At 47.2% G+C, this 27,410-nt stretch overlaps 1 protein-coding gene across 1 annotated transcript; it reads right to left on the reverse strand.

Moving 5' to 3' along the window:
• Nucleotides 1–26,320, reverse strand: wnt7bb (wingless-type MMTV integration site family, member 7Bb). The gene is made up of 4 exons (XM_068602922.1): nt 26,158–26,320; nt 21,599–21,825; nt 5,227–5,498; nt 1–1,240 (listed from the first exon to the last, which is right to left on the reverse strand). The coding sequence occupies exons 1-4, from the start codon at nt 26,238–26,240 to the stop codon at nt 761–763; spliced, it is 1,062 nt and encodes a 353-aa protein (XP_068459023.1). The 5' UTR covers nt 26,241–26,320; the 3' UTR covers nt 1–760.
• Between the last annotated feature and the right edge of the window lie 1,090 nt (nt 26,321–27,410).

The raw sequence follows: 27,410 nt of genomic DNA on the forward strand, positions 1-27,410 counted from the left end.
TTCGTTTTAAGATACTATAACATAAATAAACAATTTATTTTCAGTGTTCAGAACAGACAGTTCCAGTGTGACTGGAAAACTAACATACTCCACCATATTCCAGTTGGCAGCAGAGGGTTTAACAGAGTTCTCCACTCAGATTTTGGCGCACCCCAACGCACCGTACTTACAAAATGTTCTTCATTTCTACAAACCTCCAACAGAAGCCCCGGCCAATTTGGGGGGGTCATTCATGTCAAGATTCACTTTCGCTCCCCCTTTTAGTGAAAATACGATCAAAGTTTTCAATCCCCAAAAAACTTGACAAAATCTCTCCCGGTCACCCCTCATCAGCTGCTGTCATTTTTTTTTTGTTGCTCCGCTCCCCAGGTTACTGTCTCCTCTCCTCTCCGTGCACGAGTCTCTTTTTGAATTGAACAATTACAAATCCCAGAGTGCAAAGCACAGTTCCCCGACGAGGGCCCAGCGTCACTGCGGATGCATCATGAGCACAATCTCTATGCGACAGTAAAGTTCTGGGTGGGGGGGAGGGGAAGGGGGTGTATTACCTACTAGATATTTAGCATTTACTTTCAGGAAAGAAATTAGATAGATTCTGCTGTGCAAAACGATGCCATGAAGAGCCGATAGCGTGAAGTTCCGTTCCTTTTCATTTCAAAATCTCTCGCTGGTCCACGTCACACTTGTATCTCGGGGGGTTTGCTCGAGTCTTCTTCATTCAAATAGTCCTTGGAGCCTCACTTTTCTGGCACTGAGTTCCTTATTTGCAGGTAAACACCTCCGTCCTCTCGCTGCACGTGTTGCACTTGACGAAGCAGCACCATTGGAACTTACAGTTGCACTGCCACACTTTGGTGTACTGGTGTGTATTGTAGCCCCGCCCGCAGCACATAAGGTCGCAGCCGTCTGTATGCGGCGAGGTGCGGTTGCACAGGCGTCCCTGGGTGCCCACACTCCCCGTGGCAGTGTCCTCCTCGCAGTAGTTGGGCGACCTCTCGATGTAGACGAGGTCCGTCTCCATGGGCTTGCGGTAGCCCTGAGTCTGCTTCACCTTGAGGTGGGTGGGCTGGCGCAGTCGGCTAGCCCGGACTACCTCCACGTGCACGGCTTCGTTGTACTTGTCCTTGAGTACGTAGCCGATCTCTCGGAACTTGGGAAGCGTCGTCCAACAGGTCTTGGTGGTGCAGGAGCCTGAGACGCCGTGGCACTTGCACTCCAGCTTCATCCTTTCTTCTAGCACCTGGAGCGCAAAGGAGAAAACAAAACCGTTGAAGAATTGCAGCAGATATACATGTGAAATCAAATTTACAACAAGGTCAGTTCAGCTAACTTATGAAGGAAATAACAACCAGTTAATAGTCTGTTTCATTTGTTCAGGTTTCGACAAATTGCATTTTTTTAGGGCTAATTTTGTGTCAAGAAAACATAAACCAAGCAACTGAAATCTTCCTCGACAAACTTTCCGTTAGCATTAGCCTGAGCTTGTGTAGGGTGAAAGTGTAAAAGTTCTCTATTCTTTTTTCAGCATTCCTTAAACAGTGAAGGATATAAATTGCTTGAGTAAAAGGACACTAAACATTGGGTTATTAAAGGGCCAGTGTGTAGCATTTTAGGGGATCTATTAGCATACATTGAATATGATAACTATGAATTGAATAGTGTAATTGTGTTTTCGTTATCTTACAATGAGCCTAATCCTAATCACGGAGTCACCGTTGCACAACCATGTTTCTACAGATGCCCAGAAAGGACAAATCAAGCACTAGCTTTATAACGGGAGTCTTTTGCTTTTTTTTTATGATACTTTAAGGCCACCGTAGTCGTCCGACACACTCAAGAAACTACAGAAACATGAGCCGCAGAAGTGCAAAACCGCTGGCTATCTATTTAGCTAGTAGCAATCTGCTAGCACACCACCAAATGCCACTAAATCCTCCGCACTCTCTCTTTAAGGAATACAGTTTTACCCAGAAGCTAGCTAAACGCTATCTTTGTGTTGTGCAGCCATGTAAATGGAAACAAATGTGAATTGTGTCAGATCAACAAGATGTTGAGATATGTAATCATTTCTTTTGTGTGTAAAAACTGCGCGTGCAAGGCAACATGACTTATTGGCATCATTGCCTCTAGTAAGTGGTGATTGTGCTGGTGGCTCATACTGTATTTACGCCACAAGTACATCAAATTGCTAAATTGGCTTGAGTGCAGAGTGACAGATCTCTGTGAAGTCGACAATATAATCACAATTATAATGTTCAGTCATAGATGACATGCTGCTGCGTGTCCTGAGGGAGTGGAAATTGCCCTTACTGGTAATATTTCCATCCCGTAATTTCTTCTACCTTCCTCAAACCACATCAATGACACAGAAAACCACACACGTGACTATAAATCATCTCGGTTCGTTTGAATCCAGGTGATTGTGTCTTTTGATTGGGTTGCACATGCGGCACAAAACAAAGACAAAACTAAATGAATTGATCACGGAGGTTTATTTGACTTAAATAATGTGATAAACAGAAGAAAGCGAAGATGTTGCCACATACATGAAAGTAGATCACAGTTAGAGATTCAGATGCTTTTAGTCAAAGAGTAATTTAAAATGCAATTTTAGGTTATTCCCTTACTCAGTCTTGAACTTAATTTCTCTTTGAGGTTATGTCCAACATATGCTACACGGGGCAAAATGTCTTCTCCTCGAGGCCTAAGCCTTGGGCATATGGGAAATATTGTGCGCTGTCGTCATTATTTAAGTGTCAATCCGTTGCCCCGTGGGACCGAGAAACTAAAAAACCTCGAAATAAAAACTGTGCCCTCTTCGTTTTCTGCTGAACTGTTTTAAAGGCAAATGAACAGAGGAAAAAAAAAGGGAGGTAGAGTTCAAATCGGTCACATTAACACATCTGTGATAATCCCGACATGACTTCTTTAAACCAAATTAGGATCCCCGATTTGCTCGAACGAAGCGTTTGTTGTATAAGATGTAAGTTCGGTTGGCAGGGCATTTTTCCAGTGCAGCTTTTTTTCCTGGCACCTCGCCTGGCCAGAAGCACAAGTCATCATTTCTATCAGACACTTACCGAATGTACACAAGAGTTTGTTCAATATCTCTGTCTGTCGTGTCCGCGGACTCCTGCGGTCGCAGTTTCCCAGATTTTGAGGACATTTGATTGAAAAAACATGAGCTCCGCCGACTTCATAAACGCCGGGGTCAGCTGTCAATCCCGCCTCGCATGTTGATTCAGAATGAGGATTTCCAAAAATGTAAGGCCCAAAAACCACAAGGAATGCCTGGTCGACGGAGCCTGACAGATGCATGGAAACATTTACTTAAACTGTGTCCATCAAAGCCCCTGATCTGTTATTAATTAGTCCAATATGACCAGATTCCCATCTAAAGATCACTTGTCAAACACATATCCCAGATGCGACATGAAAGAGGGTTCAGTCACGGAATCTAATGTAATGATAGTTTTCTGTTTCATGCTTCTTATCAGTGATTAGAAAACACAATCTCAGCTGGATCCCATTGGAGGAACCATTTCCTCCATCATCACATGCAGGACCCTTTTAATCAGCTCTCTTGCCTTCAATAGATTGTTTTTTTAACGTCATTTCAAGTGACTCGTATCCAAGCTGAATCCACGTGTGATTTAATGCACTTTCTTTTTCTTCTTTTCTTTACACTGTTGACACTGAGCTGCATATATGTGTCTCTGTTGGTCTGAACTCTGCTCCAGAGCCTGCTTGTAATCCACTAGAAGCTGTTTGATAATGGGAAAGAAACACTAACCAGTGAGGAAAAAATGTCAAACTACCTAAGAACTACCCATGAACTAAAAACAAATACACGGATGAATGGCGTGCATGGATTATGAGCGACACTAAAGTTTCAGAGGCTCAGACCTTAATAACTACCAATCTAAGAGAGATTTTGGGCTTCTTACTGTCTCAGCAAAGAGGAAATCTGACTTTTGCACATCCTCCTAGAATGTGAGTTTCCAAGCCCCGGAGCGAGAGCGGCAACGGTGCCAACTCCAACCCTGGCAGTCCGACATGCCGTCACCCTGCCGGGCTGCTGCGCTACCGTCACCATCGTCGCACCGCTTTCACATCCCGGATAGACGCAGTCAAATGGCAGCGACATGTTTTCGGTGTAGTGCGGAGAACTGCGATAATATCCCGACTTTTAAACTTCATGACTCCATGAAAGGAGCTGGGAAGAGGTGACGGCGGTCCTTCCATCTGGCATCCATTGTCCCCCCGGTGGACACGATAAAGCCCGAGTTATTAATTAGATCCATTTGTCAACACAACATCATCTTTTCTCTTTTATTTACCTCTCGCACTCTTTCTTTCCCCCCCCGTGTTTCTTTCCTTCCAGGACCGTTCGGAGTTGACTGATAGCAAACAAACATGTCCATGATGAAGTTTGCCAAAGCACTCGCTCAGGAAAAAAAAAAAAAAAAAAAGACGCCCTCTTGGAAAGCAGAGATATGTCAATAATTGGCTGAAGCACAACACGCTGGCTGAAAGGCTTTACTGGGAGATCATCAATCGGCAACTTGGTCAATCGCACTCCTTTGTCACATGACTGTGACATGACTCTTTATCTGGGCCTGTTTGCTCTTCTGCACAGGAACACGGTAACAAACGCATGCATGCATCAAGTTTGGCAAGTGTTGAGTCGTGCATTGTTTCGTTGGAAGGAAGATTATATCACGTCGCTGAACGGATCATTCCTCTTTAATACAACTTGGGTCTGATTCCCACCATTTGTATCGCTCACTCTTACACTGCAGTTCATTTTCTAATCACGAGATTCGGGAAAAAAACAAAAACGGGCGCACCCAAAATGTTGGTAATAATCCTTCATTGTCGGTACGATACGTCAAAATGACGTCTATGATGCAGGATGTGAGTGGACACTCCGGGTTTCATGTGTTTCTAACCCCGCCCGACTTCATTTCAGGAACCACATTCCTCCATCTCAACCGTTAACTTATTGAGCACAATATCATTATTACTGGTGGGAGCGACGGCCAACACTTCAAACACACGAGCCAAGATGACATAAATCAGAAATTGATCGTTAAATCGTGGTTATTATAATAATTGATGTAATTTCAAAAGGTTTCGCTGTTCTCCTCCCTTGATCACCGTGGGAAAGAAAAACAAAGTGCAGCAAAGCATTTGAGATTTTAAAAAAAAATCCTTTTTTTTTACCTTTCTCCCTGCCTCATTGTTATGCAAGTTCATCAAGCGGCGTGGGGTCTTTTTAATCTCCCGGGCATCCACGAAGCGGCGAGAGAACTCAATCCCGTACTTGATGTCGGCCGAGCAGCCTCCCCACTTCCAGCCTTCCTCCTGATTGTAATACCCTTGCTTCTCCCGGTCGCAGCCGCACTGGCTCAGGTTGCCCTGGCTGCACGCCGCTGTGATGGCGTGAGCCACGCCCGCCGCTGTGATGGCGTAGGTGAACGCTGCTTCCCGACTGCCTGAAAGAGGGAAAATATGTATTTGTTTGAGGAGGAAATCGCGGGGATGTGATGACATATAAGTCATTTTGTAGATTGAACCAAGTGAGTACATGTTCAGCACTCATAACACTAATAGTATGGTTTGTGAATCATTAATGTGTCAGTAAAAGGCTAGCCTGCTCTAACAATATATGGATGTGGCTCTGCTAAAGCTAACGCTGACCGTGGTCCCCTTCAGCTGAGCTTTCAACACTCCACTCCTGACAGATAATGAGTTGCAGCAGACATTTTGACCTCGATAAACACCGGAGAAGCGTTCAGCCGGCTCCATCACCGTGATAGGCTACAGATACCCCCCCCCCCCCCTCTTCCTCTTCCCCTCCTGAACTGCTCCCCTCCTGCACCTTGGAAGAAATGTGGTCACATTTCCGACCGCAAAGTCCTCGGGCCCAGCCTGCGAGCGCGCAGTGTTGGGATTCCAGTGTGGGGAGAGCTGGTCTAGGTGCTGTCCAAAGTGCTGAATTCCTCTCCAGGAGCACCTTGTTCTGCTGCCCACGCTGCAAACAGCTGGGGTCTGCAGGTCTGCAAGCCTCTCGCACGCTGCTCACTGACAGCAAGGGAGCGAGAGGCTGACGGGACTGAAGCCGCACGAGATACGATGGGCAGCTGTAAATGCGGCTTATTCCACCGGTTAGAGGGCAGATATAGAGGACTATAGCTACTCCAGGTGAGTCTGCAACGACCACTGCTGCATTGTGTGATTGATGAAGACAACCCACAACGGGCTGGAAGGCATCGTGTGACACACTTCATTCAAACTCAAAACCAAACGGTGATGCATGCAGGCAATTGGCTCCAGGTCCTCACATCGACAGTTTTTCCAATAAACAAAAGTAAACTTATCAAGCTGGAGGCCAGTTTAGCAGCGGCCGTGTGGCAGTGACGTACTCAGCAGTGTGTGTGTGTGTGTGTGTGTGTGTGTGTGTGTACTAGTAGTTCCATTAGCTGTCCGTACACACCGTCCCAAAACACTTGAAGTGAGTTTCAACTCACTGTTTCAACTGTTTTCACATAATTTAGAATAATATACACCTGCAAATACGAGAGGGTCAAATCTGCAAACGTTTGACATGTGTTTGTTTCAAAGGACATAAAAGATGATTAGTTAACAGTGTTGTTGATACATTTTCTGCCATTTGTTGTTGAATCATTGTTCCTTTATGGATTTCAGACGGAAAGGAAGGACACGTGTAGCCAAAAGGTCGACGACAAAAACTATGTCATACCGTTCCTTTTGCTTCCTAAATATCTCAAGAGTCCTCTCCTACTCTCCTAATGGCTACAGAGGGCTGTCTTAAAAGGCCTCCATGGTCTAAAACAGACTGTGGGCTATTACAACCCCGGTCTCCCTTCAACTGGCAGTAATCTGGAAGCGGCTGAGCAGCAGAAACAAGGCCGACCGCAGAGCAGAGAGGAATGTCTTTTGATGTATGTTGTGTAATGTACTCAGTTGCAATTATTTGAATCTCTCTAGGTAAAAACGCTTTATTATCTGCACTTCAGAGAGCCAAAGAAAGCTGCTCGATGATTCATCATTTCCTCAAAGTTCTTTCGGAGAAACAGCGGCGAAGCTTGTCGAATCCGTTTTTGGCAACGGCCGTCGCTGCGTCATGTTGTACAGACCTGAACGGCAAGTCCAGGGTCCTGGATTATATTTGGAGGAGGAAGAGCAAAGCGCGTATGAAACCTTCTGAATCAGCGAACTCATCAGAGACGTGTATATATTTGGAAGAAGAGCTGTATTCATTTTTGACAAATTATGACGCGTTAACGGTGAATATGAACCTGTTAAATTGAAGTGCACTGGCACAAGCTCAAACATGTCAAATGTGACAGTTGTGCAACATGTGTTTCGCAGTGTGTAAACGAGAGCTGCGACAATTTGAAACATCAAGCGAAGAAATAAACATTCACTGCCGACGATAAATAAAAACCGGCAGATACTGCAAAACCCGCAGTCCACCAGAAACAGAAATAATATCCTAAAATGAGCAAATGTTTACATCTTCAGCGGGAAAGTACAACAATAAAGTGGAGGTTATAAGGAAATGAAAAATAAAAACAGTCTCAGTATGGCCTGTGTATAATTTCCCCTGACCAAACAACCTTTTTAACAATTTGAAAAGTTACTAGATGTAAAAAATCTTTGCTTATTTTGCTCAGTTTAACGGGCCCAGACAGTGCGGTCAGATAGACCTCGCATCAGCTGGAGTCCGGCCTTGGCATGACAGCTTTACAGAAAGCAGCGTAGTAAAACCTACTTATTTGCCTATTGCCGGGTTTTTATGAAGCTTCTTTGTGTTGTGTACTTTGAAAATAAACTGTTTCTTTGCAGCCATTTGCATCTGTTTTTCATTTCATTTCCTCTTCTTTCTTCAGAGGGATTTCTTTTCTTTTTTTTTTGTTGCACCTCTTATTCTAGTCTCAGGGGCATTTTTTGAACTCTCACAGACGTTTTCACCCAAAAGCCACCGTTAATTTCCTATCTTGGCTCTGGCGCTGCAGCGCTAATACCGCGGGGCCACAGGTTTGCCCGATGGGGACTGACTCACAACCACTTGCTCCTTTGGTTATAGCAGCCGAGCCTGCGCCCCACCAGCTCGCGGTCTAACTGCTGGCCCCCACCTCGCGCACTCGTGCGCGGACGGTGGCGCGCAAACCGTTAACGTACGTGCATCCACGCGCACGCCGATACCGAGTGACCGGGCGAAAAGAAGAAGAAGAAAAACACACACGCACACACACACACACTGCCCTCCACCCTCTCACACATACACCGTTAGAAGAAAAGAAAAAAAAACGCACAAACAGAGCGTCACTGTAATGTTTAAAACAGGATAAAGGCAGTTTCCAGAGAAAGGGTGGTTCCCTGAGCCGTAGATGCGTGCCCATTTCTGGGCCCATTGAGTTGTGCTGCTCATGGGGAAAATGATGATGATGGGGCTCGTACTGGTTGACACCCCCTGGTGGGTCTGGCACTGCCAAGGCTCTGCCTGGCCATAATGAAAGCCAATTACACAAGCCAAGGGCCTGTGGCTATCAAGACCCTCTTTTTTTCTTCTTCCTTTTTTCTTTGTGCAATAAACCAAAGAAGACATCGGAAATCAGACCGTTAAAATATGTTGTCCGTTGGGTTTAAATACCCATTAGCATGGCCCCTTCAATCCACCCCCCCACCCCCTCTCTTGCCTCTTAAATTATATTATGTGTGACTATTATATAAATCAAAAAAACATGAGAGAAATTACAATCAAAGTTATTCATTCCATATTAAATGCTTGAACTGCTGTTAAACTTGTTTTCAGGTTAGACTTTAAGCTGAAACACATGAACGCAGAGCGCATGTTGGTGCCCCAAGGTGATAGAAATCCAAAACCCAAAGGTTCTGAGTACCTCAAACAAACAATATATCAACATAAACCACGACCGGGACACTCTGTATTTTAACAACAATGCCCTTGTGTTAGATGTTGTGTGTGTGTGTGTGTGTGTGTGTGTGTGCAACGTTATTTTACTGTGCCCTCAGGAAGGGAAGGCGCTGGTTTGCTCAACAGCCGTGTGGTTGATGAAAAAAGCCGAGGAGAAAACGCACCCATAACGGCAACTGAAAGCCCTTCAGAGGCCGGCCCCAGAGTCCTGACAGCCCTCCAGGAGGAACCACCCTGGGATAGCCTCGCTCGCTGCCAGTGGAAAATTGGAGTGACCAAAAAAACCTCAATGAACTTGGAAACATCCAGGAGAGAAGAATGGGGGAATATTAAACCAGATGTCTAATGGAGTTTAGTGGCAAGTGTCTGCCACACTATCCAAGAAAGCAGGGAGGAAGAAGATGAGCCTCGCTTCCCTCACAACAGGTATGTAAGCGTTCATAAATACCCTGCTCTTTCCCTCTGTCGGGTGACTAAAACCAGAGCTGTAGTGGAAGTTACTGACTCAGAGTGCCTCGGCCTTCACATTAACTGACCACACCACTTTGGACAGCGGCTCCCGCTGCCGTGCCCGTCGCGTCGTTTGACCATCTGCCGAAAAAGCAAAAAAAAAACACAAGACACAAAAAGAAATCTCTGGATGTCGCGGCTCGCCGCTAAAATGGTAATCTGTGTTTAGAGCCGGAGGCAGGCCCACCGCTAGACAAATTTCACATGACACAGCACGGGAGATTTACAAGCGTACGACACCGTACGGGCAGCGCCGCCGCCGGAGCATATAGGCGAGTTGATGTAGTAACACTGCCGCTGACCTCAACGGGCCTCGCTTTTCCTCACCGCTCAAAGGCCGTGGTCGGCCTGCGTTGCTGACGAGAGCGGAACGGGAAAAGATACACTGAACGGACTCGAACACAGGGATGTGAAGGTCACTGCTCTGTCCCCCCCCAAAAGAAACAGCCCACAGAGAGTTTTGTACTCTGCTGATGTTCATATGAGAGTTATGGAATTGAAGGATGGACTTACTATCTAAAGTGCACAGACTGATATACCAGCACGGTTCCATAACAACACATCTGTGCATACATGTGTGAGGCCTTTCGTTGTTCTCCGAAGAGGCTCATCGACCTTTTTCCTGAAAGGCAAATATGAAGCTTCATTTTGAAGGTGCACGTTGATCGTAAGGAACCAAACATTTACTGGGAATTTAAAACCATCTCGTGCACACATGCGAGTTGCAACCCCTCGGCAGATAGCTAAGAGATAGTTACTCCGTTTGCTAGACAACAAAAGGGCAGCAAACAGCACAACATTACATCGTATACCTGACCTTCTGAATAGTGTTTTCTCAGCCGTACGTTAATGTTTATTTTCTGCGCTTGAGAAAGCTCAAGACAACCTGATTCAAATCCCTTGTTGGTGTTAGCCACGAAACTTGTTTTTGAGGGTTGCACAATCGCACAAGGCGGCCTGTGGCCCGTGCGAGCTGCAGTGAAGCGCGCCGAAGGAGCGCCGCAGCCCGGCGAGGCGACAACGTAACGAGTATGATGAAGGTGAGGAAGACCGGATGTGTTAAAGGAATAAGAAACTCAGCAGATAAAAAAAAAGGGGGCTGGAGAGAAGTAGTTTAGGCTGGAATACTGGTGGGGGGGCTTGTGAAGCAACTGGAAAACACACGCACACACACACACACACACACACACACACACAACACTCACAGACCGGCAGAGCCCAGCAGTGCAGTTGAATGGCCTCTCCACACAAGCCGAGCCTGTTGGTGGAGCAGTGAAGGGAAAAGCTTTTTAAAGCCCCCCCCCCCCCCCCCTCTCATCCCTCATCCCGGACATGCACTCACACCCCCGGGGACAGAGAGGAGGACCGGATTGCATAAGAAATGACATCTAAAAAAAAAAAACCCACAACGATACACAGGAGTTTTGGAGCTTCATATCCATTAAGGACATCCTGTCACGGGCAAATGGCTCCAAAGTGAACAAAGGGGAAAGTGTCACCTGCTGGTGGCCAGGGGTCTCTACACGTGTGGAGATGTGGACTGACAGAATATTACAAACAGCAGGAGAGTCCAGAGGACACAGCAGTTCTCCTCAATTGCCCAGCAGCTGTATGTTTAAGGTGGACGGGGAGACGGCAAAAGTAAATGTAGGTTCACCGACGTTGAACTAAATCCTGTTGGAGGTTTGTCTACTTATCCCCCGCTGCTTTCTTTGCCTTGGTGCACTTCCACTCCCCAAAAAACGAGAAAATCCTCATGCCAAAGCAAAACTTATACAGGAAAAATACACAACTTTGAATGAATCAAATAGAAATTGGAGGTTTTTGGCATCGTGCTCGCACGAAGTGTCCGTAAGAGCTCATGCACGTGCGATTCTAAAAAGCAAAAGTACAGCCCTGATCATGTTATAACACCCAAAACACTTGAAAACAATCTCTAAGCCGGCGCTGAAGCTGTGTCTCCAGGGCCCCATGGAAGGGGAAGAAAGTTGGAGGAAAACCCCTCGCTTTGTATACCAATCACTGAACTGACTAATGCGCTCTCTACTACTGTTTTCCGTTCCGCTTTATGTACCGTTGCTATGAACATATGCTCCCAGCAAATTATAGACAAAGTTGTGGTCCGTGAGGTTTGCAGCTTGAGGAATTAGCGCAGCCGTGTTCCTGTACAATAAAATAATATTGTTTTACCAGAACTAGGCTCCACGGTCTCAGTGTGCTCGCATCACGGAGCCGGGGGGGGGGAAGTGACACGCTTTGGCACAGCCGCTTACTGTAGGGTCCCGGGTTTTTATTCGTATAATAAGGAGGGCTTTGAGCTGTAAAGCTAAAACAATTACGAGGGTATTTAACACTGCCGGTATTAAATGCGGAGAATCTAAGTAAGCTGCCTCCCAGGCGTAGAAAATTGGGCTGGCAGAAGAAAAAAAAACCCATCTGAAAAGCATCCTTTTTCTTCCCTGAGCTCCCTGAGGTGGAGATAAAGCTTTTTCCCTGAATACCGAGACTTGCTAAAACAGGCACAAATCCTTCTTCCTACCCTTTCATCCTAATAATGAGACCGAAATCAGGACCTCACCTGCTCAGATCTGGAAAATTTAGGCCTGCGTGCGCCGCACACGGTAATCATCAAGTTCATTCGAGGACAGAGTTGAGGATTTTCCTCAATTTCAATCCCTTTGGACTCTGTTTCATCTTCAACGGAAACATATTTACCGAGATATAAATCAATCCCACATCATATTATCGAGGATATCATCGTCATCACTATAATCATCCAGTCAAAAATGCCGCTGATGACATGTTTCCGTTCTCATTACAAAAGAAACTTCCCGGCCTATAACGTTTCCATATCGGTTGATAGTCATCAAACCCCCGCGAATAAAGCTCCAGGTCTCTTAACATCCTCTCCCTCCCGCCAGTTGTCTCTCTGCCTCCAAAACCCCGCTAACTCTCTGGGCTCTCACCTAAGTGTAGCCAGTGGCGGGGTGTGATTGTTGGCACATGTAAATGTCCAGTGGCGGGCCCTGCGTGTAGAGAATACAGTGATCGCGGGGCCTGGGATTGTGTGGAACAAAGCGCGCTGTGAGATTACAGTTGATCCTCTCGCATCCTGTTTCCTCCTGCTGCGTCTAGCGGCACCGGCAGACACAGACAGACGCAGATCCCGCCGATAGCGCAGCGATGCGGGGAGGGCCCGACGACACACACAGACGCGCACAAACACACACACACACACAGGGACCCGAGGGCGAAGGCCCGGGACGACCCCAGGCCGCATTAGCAGACGGACGGTGGGTGGGCAGGAGAGAGAGAGAGAGAGAGAGAGAGAGAGAGAGAGAGAGAGAGAGAGGTGAAGGGAAAGGAGAGGGACCCCAGATCCCGACACACCCACACAGTCTGAGACAGAGGCCGAGCCGATGAATGAACAAGGGGGCCCCGGCGATGATGATAGCGCTGTTTGGTCGCGTAGGACGAGAGGCCCCCACCCTGAGATACAGACACATGTTGTGGGCAAAGGATGTGAGGCGGAAGAAGAAAAAAAGAAAATTGGGAGGAAAAAGAGTAAGAGATGACCTTTAACAAGCCCCGATGGCCACAGCCCACACACTGCAGAACAGCAACACATCAGACTCCCTTATCTGATAAAAGTTAGGGGAAAACATCCTACACACACACACACACACACACACATTTATACGACGGCTCTGTTTTCTCTGGACTCGCACAGAGGAGGGCAGCGAGGATTACGGCTACCCACATGATGACGGGCTGAAAAATAGGCCTTTTATCCGCCGCCGTTCCACCATAACACAATGCACGCATCATTTCCACGCCGTTATCCGCGCGGCGTCGAGCGCTCGGCAGCCCGCGAGCGAATCCGCAGTTCGGCTGTCGGAGCGTGGCGCTACACTGCGCCGGAGATATTTGCAACATTAGCATCTTTTCACAGTGACAACATCTTTTTTTTTGGAGGGGGGCGGGGGGGCTCGGTGTATCTTCACGGGATAGCGGGAATGAGGTGAAATATTACAAATGTGAGTCGATGACCGCAACGTGTCTGAAGGGGTGTACAACCAACAAGAAAGTAATCCCACAATGGGGAAAACCTTGGCGGCAGTGAGATGATTGATGGTACTTTAGGAGAGTTCACCACTGTCAAAGTACCCAATTGTGTGCTCTTAAAAAAAAAAAAAAAAAAAGCAGTTTTGAAGCATGAGTTTTAGACGGTCTTTATTACACTAGTCCCGGGTATAACACTCGTCGCCAACTCTATAAGCTCATATGTCAAACAGGGTAACGTCGACGTTTTCTCAAGGAAACATTTAACTGTTTCTCTCTCTCTCTCTCTCTCTCTCTCTCTCTCTCTCTCTCTCGTTCTTTATCTCTCGCTTTATTTATAAGAGAGAGACAGAGAGAGAGAGAAAAGCGAAGAATCATTTTACGAGAAGCAAATGCCTCCGTCGGGGTAATGGAGGACTTCTCCCTCTCCATGTTGAATAAGCATTGGGGTTGACAGTGTAGATGGCTACAGTTACACCGTCTGCCTGCTTTCAAAGAAAGCGTGTTTATCATGTAGTTGACTTTTAACTCCAACGTCCGCGTCCAGACGGCGTCGCGTGATTTAAAAGGAGTTTGCTGACGAAAGTTCAGCTGGTGGAAATTAATATTTCGCCTTGCATTTCCTTTGACTTTGTCAAAAACGAGGAAACAAAGCAGCGGAGGGAACCGCACGGGCCATTTGAACGGATTACCTCGTCCGTTCGTTATTAGCCTTAGGTTGGACTGCGATGTTGTACTACGGCGCTCTGCTGGGATATGATTTCACCACAAATGACCATCAACTGATTCCGAGAAGGGGAAGGAGCCGCGCCAATGCGTTTATAATCGGCAAGTATTTTGTTGTCCTCGTAGCGGGAGCTGGTCGTGCGGCGTACGGGGAGGACGAATGCTGGGAGAAGAAGAAAAAAAAAGAAAAAGCAAACGTATATGGCTAATTTAAGCCTTCAATAACAAATAAAATGTGAGGATCGTAATATAACTGCCACTGTACTTCCACTTGATTATATGTATCGTATGATTGTGACTCATTTTTGCCTGTGAAAGCCGCTGTGGGACCATTGTCTCCTGTTCTAGCATCAGAGGTCTGAAATGCCAAAGAGCTGTCTTCAGCGCTGCTCGAGGGGGGAAAATTGAGTCGACGCGACGGCGATTCTCACCGATGGTTTTTTAAATCGAGAGTGCGGGGGCGATGAAAACACCGCGCGGGGATTTACTTTCGGGAGAGTTCAGAAAGAAGCCGAGGACACAAAACGCCAACAAAAAAAAAACCCCCTGAGCGTCTCGCTCTCTGACACGGAGCGTCCAAAAACACAAAGAGGGTACACGCGACGCAACTTTCCCCCAAACTATCCACCACATCCTCGCTGCACTTCTGCTCCTCCACTGTTTAAACTGGGGGATAGGAGAAAAAACAAGCTCAGCCCAGAGTTGCGTGCACGCTGTGACCTCCTCCTGCATCTCCAGCATACAGTATACGTGCCTCTCCGGGACTTCTTTCCACACAAGTGGTTTTTCAATGAACCTGCTGACTAGACGCCGCTTTGGCCCCCGCGGCCCTGGACTCCTGGCAGGTGGATCTTGCCCGCTGCCTTCACCGCACTCTTGAGCGTCCAAAGGAGGGATGGAGGGGGGGGGTGGAGGAGTGAAGTGAGGGAGGAAGGGTTGTACACGCCCTCTATGCTCCTCCTGTTACCCTCAGCCTCCATATTTTATCATACTTGAATCTGTTTTAGACATTTTCGTATCCAGTTACCCTGTTACTCAGAGTTTCAGCTTGGGGCAACAACTCAGTAAGGTAAATGAGAGATGGGGAGAGAGAGACAGAGAGAGAGAGAGAGAGAGAGAGAGGGAGAGAGCAAAAAGGGAAGGGAGGCCTGATGTAGGTCGCAGAGCAAAAACAGACTTTTCCTCGCATCTTTTTCCAAAAAAAAAACCTTTTTTGTTTGAAAGTAGCATGAATAAAACAATGTCTCCTGCCTTCTCTTCTACCTCCGCACGTTGGTCTGGTGTTCTTCAAACCAACAGTTGCATTTTAATGTGGTTTTTTCTGGTGCTGCTGAAACATTTAAATGAATAAAATGCAGTATTTCCAGTGCAGCAGCAAAGCAACAACAAAAAAAAAAAAAAAAAAGGCTCACCTGCTCAAGTGCTGCATCTATTCTTGTGCAATGGGCCCCACGGCAGGACGATTGAACTTTTGTTATATTTCACTGCCGGGACAACAAGAAACCTCTTTCAGCATGAAAAGCATGAATCACGACGGTGACAAACTGGCTGGAAAGTCAAACAGAGAAGTAACCAGAGCGGGGCCCTTTTTATGACAAGAGGGCCCGAGTTGGCCTTTGATGCTGAGTGTAGCCGTTGAAAGGTGTCCGTTTTCAAGCCCTAGTCGCCCACATCAAGTGCATTGCAATTTGAACAGAGCTGCAAGGTGTTCATCAGCAGGTCTTTTAAGTCTCTATTACAGGTGGTTAACCGAGGGAAAGCCTGATGGTCGATGCTTTTTTTCTCTTCTTTAATCAAGTCAAAGCACATACGAATACACAGTAACAGTGGATTTGATGACCACAACCTGAGTTGTGCAGTAGAAGAAGTGCACCGGCGGCGTAATACTGTTCATGTGCAAAAGTTGAGGTGCGGGGCAAAGATCACGGGCTGGATCCGAGACACGTCAACTTCTTCTGCGAGACGTGTATAACAGAAACCACATGGGGCTTTCGATGCACTTCACGCGTGGGTGAACGCACTTAAATACGCATAATAAAACGGCATCAACAAATCACAGCCCTGGGATCAGTCTCTGACAGAAATATTTAAAATAGAATGATTCATCCAGAAACCAGGCCAAGGATTATGATTGGTAGGATTGACCACGTTTGCCATTCTTATCCCGGAGCCCCCCCCCTCTCCCCCGCCCGCTTTCCTTTTCCTTTTCCTTTCCTTTTCCTTTCCTCCTCACTCGCTGACGGATTTGTCTCTAATTTCATCATTACTGCTTGATAGACTGCGACCCGCCGCTCAATAACACCCATTTCTGTTAGCGCGGGGTAATTCCTTCCACGTTTTCTACCAGCTCGTGCCAACGCCGCAGCGTGGAGAGAGAGGGGGCCGCCGCCTCTGCCGCCTTTTGCAGAAGGAGACTCAAAATTGCCGCTTTCAAAAAGCGCCGCCGCGACTTCATTGCTGTTGTTCTCCCAATTTGTCAATTGGAGAAGAAACACAGCGCTACACACGCAGCAAGATGTTTTCACTTTTCCATCAGTCCATCCGCCCCTTGAAGTCTGGCGTTCAGCAGACATCAGGCAAGAAGCCGCCAGCAGAAGCCATCGACTGAAGCTGACAAAACACTTTCTTCTGTTTACAGTCGGCGAGTGAAGCAACTATCAAATGGCCGGCCCTTTGAAACTGAATCACCTCTGCCGAATGAAGATATCTCAGGCTCTGCAATGCTCAATAACCCAACTATTAATGTGCGCTGTCTTGGAAAGCAAATGTAATACCGTGGAGAAGCTCCAGAACAGAACGACCGCCTCCAAGAGCCCGGCAGCACAGAGAGAATGCATTAGACTTGCGGTCGGCTGATCTTCAGTTCTTGAAGAAATGCCGACATCTCCTCCCGCCCAGTCCAAAACTAAGACTGGATCACGGAGCGGGGAGGGCGAGGAGGGAAAGGAGGTTTAGTGTTCATAATTTGGGGGATTTGAATGAAAAACTTAAAATGGGGGAAGCGGAACGGGAATATCTTTTCCCCTTGCACTTGATTATGATGATGTGGGAATGTGCAAGATTCGGAGAAAGGGATTGGAACATTTCGCTGGAGAGGGTGTATTCCATGATTTCATATGCCAACGCGAGAGAAATTCCATAACACGGGACAGACGCGATCAGAGAACATGGTTACATCTTCAAAAAAAAAAAAAAAAAAAAACGGGAGCGGGCAAACACTGGAAACTGTCGCAGCTGGGGAGCGGGGGGGGGGGGGATGCCGAGCGCCGGCGCATGGCGGCTCGACAGTAAGGTGTTGAGAAGAAAAAAAAACGCTAAACGGCTCACTTTTTTTGGGGGGCGGTGGAGTTGCGCAGTAGCTGTGGCTGCTGTGGGCTCCCCACGGCGACCGAGCGGGACACTGCTGAACTGAACGAGCAGCCGGATCCCGACCGGCAGCCTTCCCCACCTCCAGCAGTGGAGCGCCTCGTCCCTCGAGCGGCCCCCCCGAGACGCAACCGTCGACCTCGAGGTTTGGGGAGAGCAGCCGCAGAGTTAAACTTTGGACAATTACGGTCTCTCCACGCCAACAAAATAACTGTATACTGAGAGGAGAAGGCTTAAACATCAATTAATGGTTAAGTCGTAATATGCGAACGACCGAGGCCAATATGGCCGTCTTTAAGGAACTGCAGATACAAAGTCTGTGTGCCACTGCAGTGTGGTATACAGATATATATATATATATATCAAATCTAGGGTTAAAATATTAAACCATTGCATTTTTACTTTAATTTCACACAGGATTTAGGCTCCAGGGGCCCAAACTCAAGAATTTACGCGACAATAACAACACAATTAATGACATGTTTTCTGATATTGGCATCCCACAATGAAGCTGATTACATTACAGATATGATTACTTTGAATTATTGCTCCTATTAACCCACATCATGATGATACAAAACCACTCACAGTAGCTTCGGGGATGAAGACTCACTTTCGTCGTTTGGTATCCTTAAAATACTTAAACTATCAAGCGGCAAACGCATAACTCGCTCATCAGGTAACATGAAAAAAAAATACCTGCGCCGGTTGAAAATAAGCTCAGGCTGCATTTCTCACATCTCGTGTCTCCAGAGTGACGCAACGGCCCGAGTGGTGGGAGACGTTGATTCAATACAGCTTCATTGTTTTTTCCAGCTAAAGTTCCAGTCAGTGAGAGAATTTATTGTTCTTCTCTGAACTTTTGTCTCGCTTTCCACCGCACTTCATCCAAAACACATTTGTGAAACAATACGCGTTGTGTGTGAGCGGCTGTGTGTCGTATTGACCTGTCACTTGCCGCGTGCGCTCATTGACGGTAAATATCGTGAGAGCGTAAAAACACGCACCGAAAGTTATTGGGGCTTGTCGCACTTGAAGCTGCTTTTGTGTTATCTTCAGAAAAGCACGGACCCACATCACGATCGCTAAACCAGAGCCTCTGTTTAGACGAGTTAACCGACCCGAGCGGACAAAGAGCTGCTGTGTGCGCCTCGGAGCAGCGAAAGCTCCACACAATAAGCCGACGCTGTCAAAAGGCACCGGCGATGCGACGCTTTCTCCTTTTTTTTGTGCAAAAATCTGTCCGCTCGAAGCCGAGAGGAGGAAGAGTCCGAGTCCTTTTGCCGGTTGTAAAAAAAAAAAAAAAAAAAGTTACAACCCCCGAGCCACGATCTCGCTCACCGTGTTCTCTCAATAAACATACAGTCATTTCACAACGATCTCTGGAGTTTAATTTCCTCTGTGGGCAGATTTGAAGAAGAAAAACAAGCCTGGTGTATACGCTGCATGGTTCTTTTCTTTATTCAAACAAAAACCCAAATCAATAATGTCTCTGTTCATCTGTCACGGGGACCCATGACCGAAAAATCAAGTTCCACACTGGGCTAAACGGCGACGTCATCGCTGGGCTACGCCACAAAGTCCCATCGGTACAGAACAATCATGAAAAGGGCCCGTAGTCATCGCTCGCCGACCAGACAGTCATGCGCTCAGAAGCATTTATTTATGCAGACGGGAACCAAACAAGAAGAGCGAAGGCGGGGATGAAATCACAGATGATGCCATAATGGGATGTCAGATGTCGCATCGCTGGTGAAGAGTTGGGTGGAATGGGCTTCAAACTAAACAAAGATGAGCGGCGACGCTTGCGATCCCCATCGGGGAACAATAACTGCGTGAATTAAGAATCCCGAAGAGCAGATTGTTATCATGCAAAGTACTTTGCTCCAGAGTATAATATGTAAAAACACAAACATCAGTCCTCCGGCGGAGACGCACAGATGCTTCTGATGAGCCGGGGCCTAATATCATTCTGGAGTCTACGCCCCTTCAAAAGGGCATAAAAAAAAAAGACCGAAGAGGAGGAGGAAAGGGGATGTTGAGTGTTGAAGAAAACAACATGAGCCCCGTTACAAAAAGAAAAGTGCCACATTCACAACAAAGGGGGAAAAATGGTTTCGGCGAGAGAGAGAGAGAGAGCGAGAGAGAGAGAGACAGAGAGAGAGAGAGCTGGAGCTAATTCAGCGACTCCTTAAGAGGAGTGATTGTTAACAGAGCCGCTGGATTAAATGCACAGCCCGACCGCGACGTAATGGCAACAAAGCATCTCCTGAATGAGGGGAAATATATAAAAGTCCGCGTAAAAGCAAAAAAAAGCGACGCAGAAGAGGGTTTCCGCGGAGAGCCGAGTCTCTCGAAAAGCAAAAAAAAAAAAAAAAAAGCGTCGTAAATGTGAACGCTGGTCTGCGTGCACAGTGCGTGCGCAGCCGGGCACGGACACAACCGATTCAGCCCAGTTAACAACACGTGTGTCCATCTATTTTGTGTCCGACAAGCGCTCGCTGCAATAACACCATTAGTTGTCTCCTTATTTGCGATATCGTTTTTTTCAGCCGTACGTTGCCCCCCCCCCCTCCCCTCCCATTAGGCCTCCAGTGGCTGTCGGTAGCTTCTCCATAACTTTGGCAATCGGCCGGTCGACGGTCGGTCGGTCTGTCGGCTTGCCGCTTAACCAACGGCCTCGTTGCAGGAACCTCCATCAACGGAAAACCGGAGGAATACGACGTCGAGGAGGACAACTACAGACGGGCTGGAATATATGAAGTTCGACTCGAAGCGATGCCAACACCAACGGTTATACAATAGAGTCAGAGAGGCCGTGCGTTACTGGTTTGAGTTTTGACTGTGTGATGTGTGCAGCTCGGTTTTGGCTCTCGAGGAGCCATATTTCATGGGGCTCAGAGGGTCGGGGGGGGGGGGCTGGCATCGCGTTTGTGATACTCCTCTTGTGCTGTTTCATAAAACTGAGAGAGTCGGATGGCTTGAAACTGCGCATAGCGACATTTCTGTTCCCTCGTCGGGGAGGAAAGGTCACCGTTGTTATCATTGTCCGGCGATATTGCCGCTCGGCGACCACATGCAGCTCCAAGACGCCCTCGGATCTACCCGGATACGCTTTGAGTTCCTCACGCACACAACATCCAAGTGGTAATCCACGTCTGTCATGTGTTTCCAGTGGACTCGCGTAATGATCGGCTGTTGAACAAGGCCCACTTGAGAATATCTGTCAGTAATAATATCCCTTATTCTCATGCAGTGATCTTATCCCTTCCACAACATTCCAAGCGTCAACCCGCATGAACCTTGATATTCCCCCTAAAATGACCACTTATGCAGCTTCAAAGTTGCAAAACAGCGTGATTCCCGTCAACAATCCCTCATAAAGTCTTTATATGCTGGTGTCAGTTTGTTCCAGCGTGTCCTTGGTGCTGGAGCCCGAGTCGCTAGCGACTGAAGGCGCATTTTAAATCCAAGTCGTGCAACACCAAATATCTAAATGTGTTGGAATGTAACGCTTTACATGCATGTACCGTCATCTCACAATGGCAGTTTCCAGGACTATTTCAGATGCATTGACTCTGAGTTTGTTGCATGTTGCAAGTTCTTTTCGGGTGTTTTGGTTGATTCTGAAAATAGCTGAAAATGTGCAACACTAGAGTAGAGACAGATCTATTTTCGTGGCCCTTCATTGCGTCAAAATAGGGTATTATCATGAACTATTTCACATATTTTGGGCTATTCCTCTCTAATTCAAAACTAACCTTTGAATGCACATGAGCCAAAATTAAATTCCAGCTCTAACGGCTAACTCAGTATCCTCACTCTGACAGCTAAAACGTCCACAGGTTCTCACAAAGACCGCCATGCAGAAGCACACACACACACACACACACACACACACACACAAATGCAAACACGAGCGTGCACCGAGCCTTTTTCCCCCTCTGTGACAGAACCCAGACTGACCTACTCGCAGCTCCTGACCGAAGACCGTCCTCTCTCCCAGCGCCGAGCAGTTCCAGCGTCCGTACCGGAACTGGTACTGGCACTCATTGATGCCCATCTGGGCGCCTTCGCCCACGACGATGATGGCGTCCGGGCGGCTCTGGCAGATGGCCCGCTGGCGAGGTGCCAGCCCGGGAATCTTGTTGCAGATGATGTTGGCGCCCAGAGCCACCACCGAGGACAGGGCCCTGCCGGAGTGAGAGAGACACAGACACCCGCGGACACACACACACACACACACAAATGCAGACTCAGTTAGGACTTCCAGAGGAAGGGTCGGGGTGTGTGTGTGTGTGTGTGTGTGTGTGTGTGTGTGTGTGTGTGGTGATTGATGCACGTTTCGTGGTGCAGTGAAAGCTGCACCACGTGAATGTACGACCATTTAGTGGATTAGAGGTCAATCAAAAACCTGTAATCCGGCATAAAACAAGGGGAACCTCGCTACAGCAGCCCAGAGAGAGGACGGAAGAAAGATGCTTACTTGACTAACTGGCAACGCCACTCCACATTGGTTTGGATGGAGGAAGTTTGAGCAATAAATTAGGAGTTTTCTGATAATTGTCAGGTGACTTATTGCCGTAAGCGGTTGCTGGCCGTACGCACACACAGCAAGCACACTTGCTCGGGGTCTCGTTACGGAGATGCCGGTTTCAAATGTTCACTAAATGTCACGCAGATTATTAGTCTTCATGATTTGTGTGATCACGTGGGTGAAAGTTATTCAGGGTGTAAAGTGCCGCCTATAAATTTCACGAGAGAGCGCGTTCACTTTAGCCACATCCTTAAGATTGGTCTGCATGGAAAAATATGTCAGCGTTTAAAACACCAGTCGGCCTAATGTGCCGGGTATTAATGCGCCGGGTGGTAAATGACACCCGTCCACCTCATTTCTCCTCAGGGAGACGTCATTACATATCCGCTCACGCTCTGTTGATGATACCAAAACATGTGTTAAAGATGGCCTCGCGAACCACGGAGACAGCCCAAACAGATTACAGCTCTGACTATCCCCGCGACTCGTGTTTATAGCCCGCGAAACCATGTAGATACATACTTTTCAAACATGTCAGGGACCTTTGAAGTATGACGTCGGCCGCCAAGAGGCTCCACCGCCACAAAACGGGGCAGAAAAACAAACGCGGGCACGGAGTGTGTCAGCGAAAAAAGGCGACGTCAGCGTAAGAGCGGTGAGAACGGTGTGTAGGAGACGGGGGAGGGGGGGAGACGCTGAGAAACAGACACAGCGGATCCTGCGGATGGTAGCTCCCCCTGACTCACGGCAAAGACGCGATCATTGATTGGATAGTTTGTGCTCCATTTTTTTTTTGCTCCCACTGGTTGCTCGAGCTTCTTCGGCCCAGACAGAACAACATCCATCTCCATTTCAAACACATGCCGTCGAAATAAACCCCCGACTGCAGCGAGGCGAGTATCTGTTACCAGGCCGAGGACTGCACACATTCCCTTCTGTCTTCTCGGGGCAGTCGGGGGAACGCACAGCAGTACGTGAAGGGGAAAGCACCACAAACCCTGCTCGAAAACAACGTCACCACAGAAGCCGAACTGAACCGAGATTCCTTCAATGAAAGTCAACCAAGATGTACGCTTCAAAAAATGCAAAACAACGCATCCCCCAAAAATGCATCAGCGTCTGCAGTGAACGCCCAGGCCTGCTGCTGCTGCTGCTGCTGCTGCTGCTGCTGCTGCTGCTGCTGCTGCTGCTGCTGCTGCTGCTGCTGCTGAACACGCTTCAACCCCTCTGACCTTTGGTGACCCCGCGCGGTATATGTGGTTGTTCAGGGCAACAATGGCACGAACTCTGTGCAAACCCCCCCCGAAAAAAAGGTCACGCTCATTAAGACAAGTAACGTGCAACTGGAGAAAAATCCGCCGTCTCGCATATTGAAGGCTCCGGGTGAATGGAACTGGTTTGTTTATGTAAATCCGAAGGCAATAAAATACATTTGAGTCTTTTATACCTCTGCTGTTCCAGCGCAGCACTTTAAAAGCTCATTGCGACTGCACTGGGTCGCAGCGAGCCCCTTCCTCTCGGCTTTTTCTCACGTCATTCACCTGCCATGGTACGCAGAGCGGCGGCTCTGCACCGCGGGGGCAACCGTCAGACAGCACCAGACAGAGAATTCCACAGCTAAGCTTTTAAATCCTTGAAATCATCAAAGTGCACAGATGCGATTCTGTTTGCTTAGCGCTACGCACTGTGTGGACGCCGGCGGCCCGGGGACATGCTCGCCCGCGGTCACAGATCTGCCATCAGATAGACCGCCGGCAGCAACTCTGAGGTCGGATTTCACGAATCGGGTCGAATGCATCGATTGGATATATGGATCCATGCAATCGGCAGAGTTTAAGTCATCGCTGGCGGCTTTAACGCAGCTGTGAGGGACAGATGAAGTCGGGTTTTTTTGTGTTAATTACATAGCAACAGGTGGCAGAGTTTTTATTTTTTTTTGCCAATACATGAAATATGATGTCGTTGGATCAACACACTGGTCGTGCAAAAGGGCAAATCTTTTCCCCCTTAATTCTATGGATCTTTATTTTTTGACAAAGCCCACGTCACTCTCCGTTATATTAATAGCAAAAGCTGTGACGTGACACAAAACACATCACACGAAACATCCAACATTCCACGTCACGGTGAACAGAGGCCTCCGCCAGGTTGACCTCGCAATAAATTTCATTTCTTTCGGAGAAGAAAAAAAAAAAAAAAAACGTGTTTTCCAAAAAAAAAAAAAACCAAATCCATCTCAAAATAGTCCTCGGAGCGAGCGGTGAGGAGCTTACGGATCCCATCACAGGGTAGTTTGGCTTTAAGAGCAACTGTAGTCTACGTCATGGCATACAGCGTGCTCACAGCCACCTACTCCATCACATGGAGCACTTTGAACACAACTGACACACTATTAAGCTCCCGGGCATGCATCTTCCACCGAGGAATGCACTCTCAAAACTGACACAACTTAACTAAACCAAGTGAATAAATGCTCTTCTTTTCTTTCTTTTTTTTTTCTTTCCAAGAGCAGAAAATGAACTGTTATGTTCGTGCTGAATATGATTTTCCTCTTTTGCTGCTCATTTAACAAATAAGATGCTCAGTGCACTGAAGGCGTTTAATCTCACTTGCGTCTGTGCTGGGCCAGCAGAATATTAGGAAAACGGTCCGATTATTGCCATTGGAACATTAAGTGTAAAATTCCAGGATATTGGAGCGTGAGGTGTGCAAAAAAAAACAACAAAAAAAACCCAAACGCTCCACATGGTCAGATCCTAAAGCTGACGGCTCATTTGTCACAAATTGTGCAGCCAAAACACAAGCTTTGAGGAAGGGGCATTGCATTATTTTTGAACCCCCTTAGAAATGGAAATGTTCTCCTCAAAACATGTATTTTGTGGCTATAATGCTCATCTGAAAACACACTTTAATAATCCAAACAAACAACGGTATGTAGTTGTAATGCCATTGCTATACTTAGAAGTGTAGCCCCACTTTGAACAGAAAACCCATAAAACCACATCTATTTCAGCATCAGGTTTGGGGTCTCCGGGCAGCAGAGGAAGGAGCGAGGGAGCACGGGAGAGTAATTATTCTGGACGCTTTAAGAAAAGCCAGCGTTCTCCTGCAAGGCTAATCTGCGTTTTAATTCAGAAGCCGAGGCGCATTACGGTGCCAATCAAGTGCATGTTGCAGGCAGATATTCTACAGATGTAGGCGCAAACGATATCATCGAAATGCTGAGAATTAACCCGGGGTGAGGTCATGCACAGAGATAACATTTCACACGCTCAGGCAGGTTGACGGTGCTCGCATCGCGCGTAAAACAAAAAAAAAAAACAAAGTGCCCATGTTGGGTTGAGGAAAGAAAAAGACTGTCAGCATCCAATTGTCTTGAACATCTCTGCCACTCTGTGGCCAAAACGAATCCGTGTAGGCACCCAAATGTTTTCTGATCATGTGAAATATGTACAATATTTACACCGCTGCCTCCTCGCGAGGCGCGCTCTTCCGCCTGCACGGACGGCACATTAGCGCGTTCAGGTTTTCACCTAATTAGTTTATTCCCACGCGGGTCGTTTCCCCCGGCGATGTTTCCACTGATGGCTATTCTCTACTGACTTTGCGCTTGCATAACATTAGGAAGTGTGTGAGAAATATGCGAGAATTAAATCACATTTGCTGGTAAGTTGCACTTTCGCTATACGCCTGCCGGACAGCCCGATGGCACAGCATAAACAACTTCAATCCGTGGATGCGAAGAAGGAAAGATACTCATCTCACAACCGGCGTTTGCACTGATTTGTAGAAGAAGAAGAAGAAGAAGAAGAAGAAGAAGAAGAAGAAGAAGAAGAAGAAGAAGAAGAATATAGAGCTCGTTGTCCGGTAAAAACAGCACGGGAGTGAAACCCCCCGAACTCGTGCGTCTTTGTATGGCTGAAGATGAGCGCGCGCACTCCCTGAAGTTAATTAAGGATCCCCCCCGAGTTAATTGGCTCAAACTTACAGGTAGCTGCCGCTCGTCAGGATCAGGAAGATCTGCGGATAATAGACAGACAGCAGTACACTGCGCGACGAGAAGATGATCATGATGACATTGAGCAAATGGCCACGATCGGATAGAGGCAAGACGACGCGGACAGGATGGAAAAAAGACTCCTTTAATTCCCGGTTTTAAGTCCCCTTCGCACAGAATGAAGGAAAAAAAAAAAAAAAAAAAAAAAAAAAAAAAAAAAAGAGAGAGAGGTGCTGAGCGTCTCCTCGTCTTTTTGGCTCTACGCAGCTCCGAGCTCCCAGGGCCGTGTGTGCGCTGAGATTGGCTCTGTCATCTCTCAGCGGCGGAGGCTGTTACACAGTATACTGTGGGTTCCCGATCCGGAATGATGATGGGGTTTTTTTTTTAAGGGATTTTTTTGCATGGCAGAAGAAAAAAAAAAAAAAGAGTGCCTCTCTCCACTCTCATGAGAGTCGCGCCTGCCATTGGGCAGAGAGAGACACTGCTATCCGCCCACTTTGCCACAGCGGGACAATAGGGTGACACTGATCCGATCCCCCCCCCCCCCCACGGGAACTTTCATTCATCATATCCCCCCTCCCCCTCCCCTCCACGCCCCCCACCCTATCCAGCCAAAAATAAACAAACAGAGACGCTGGCTGCTCGCGCCTGTAACACCATCATCACAGCTCCGCGTGCAAAAAAATATATATATATATATATTTTTTAATAAATTCAGCACATTTCTCTGGCAGGATGTGTCGCTCTGAATCAACAAGTTGATGTCCCAATAACGCAATAAAGTCCATATAATTTGACAGACATAACTCGTATAATCGGTCTGCATGTGTGTCTCCAGCACACGGCGTCATTATCCTGCTGAAAATGAAATGTTCTTACCTTAGTTAATCCTATAATATTGTTATTATAATATTGGGGCCTGTGCAGCATTACGTCCTCTTGCAACATGCTTTCCTATAACATTTCATGAGAAACATAAAATAAAGCATTTTTGCGGTACTAAATGTGAGTTTCGGGGACCTTATTATTTCCTGTGGTGAACTATATAGGCGTCTATATATAATATGCAATATATTTATAATATGTCGGCCTGTCTGCTGCGCTCTGATGACATTTGACGGCCTTCACCCTATAATATTCAAATATTCATTTAGTGCCCCTGCTGTGATTTTATACACTATTCCATTCCAATTTCAGCATTGCTGAAGGTGGTAAAGGCATAAAACCAGCAGCCTCAGATTGGA

Source organism: Clinocottus analis, unplaced genomic scaffold (assembly GCF_023055335.1).
Source record: "Clinocottus analis isolate CAN_PGR_092001 unplaced genomic scaffold, fCliAna1.0.p SCAF_6, whole genome shotgun sequence".
In the NCBI taxonomy this organism is placed as follows: Eukaryota; Metazoa; Chordata; class Actinopteri; order Perciformes; family Cottidae; genus Clinocottus; species Clinocottus analis.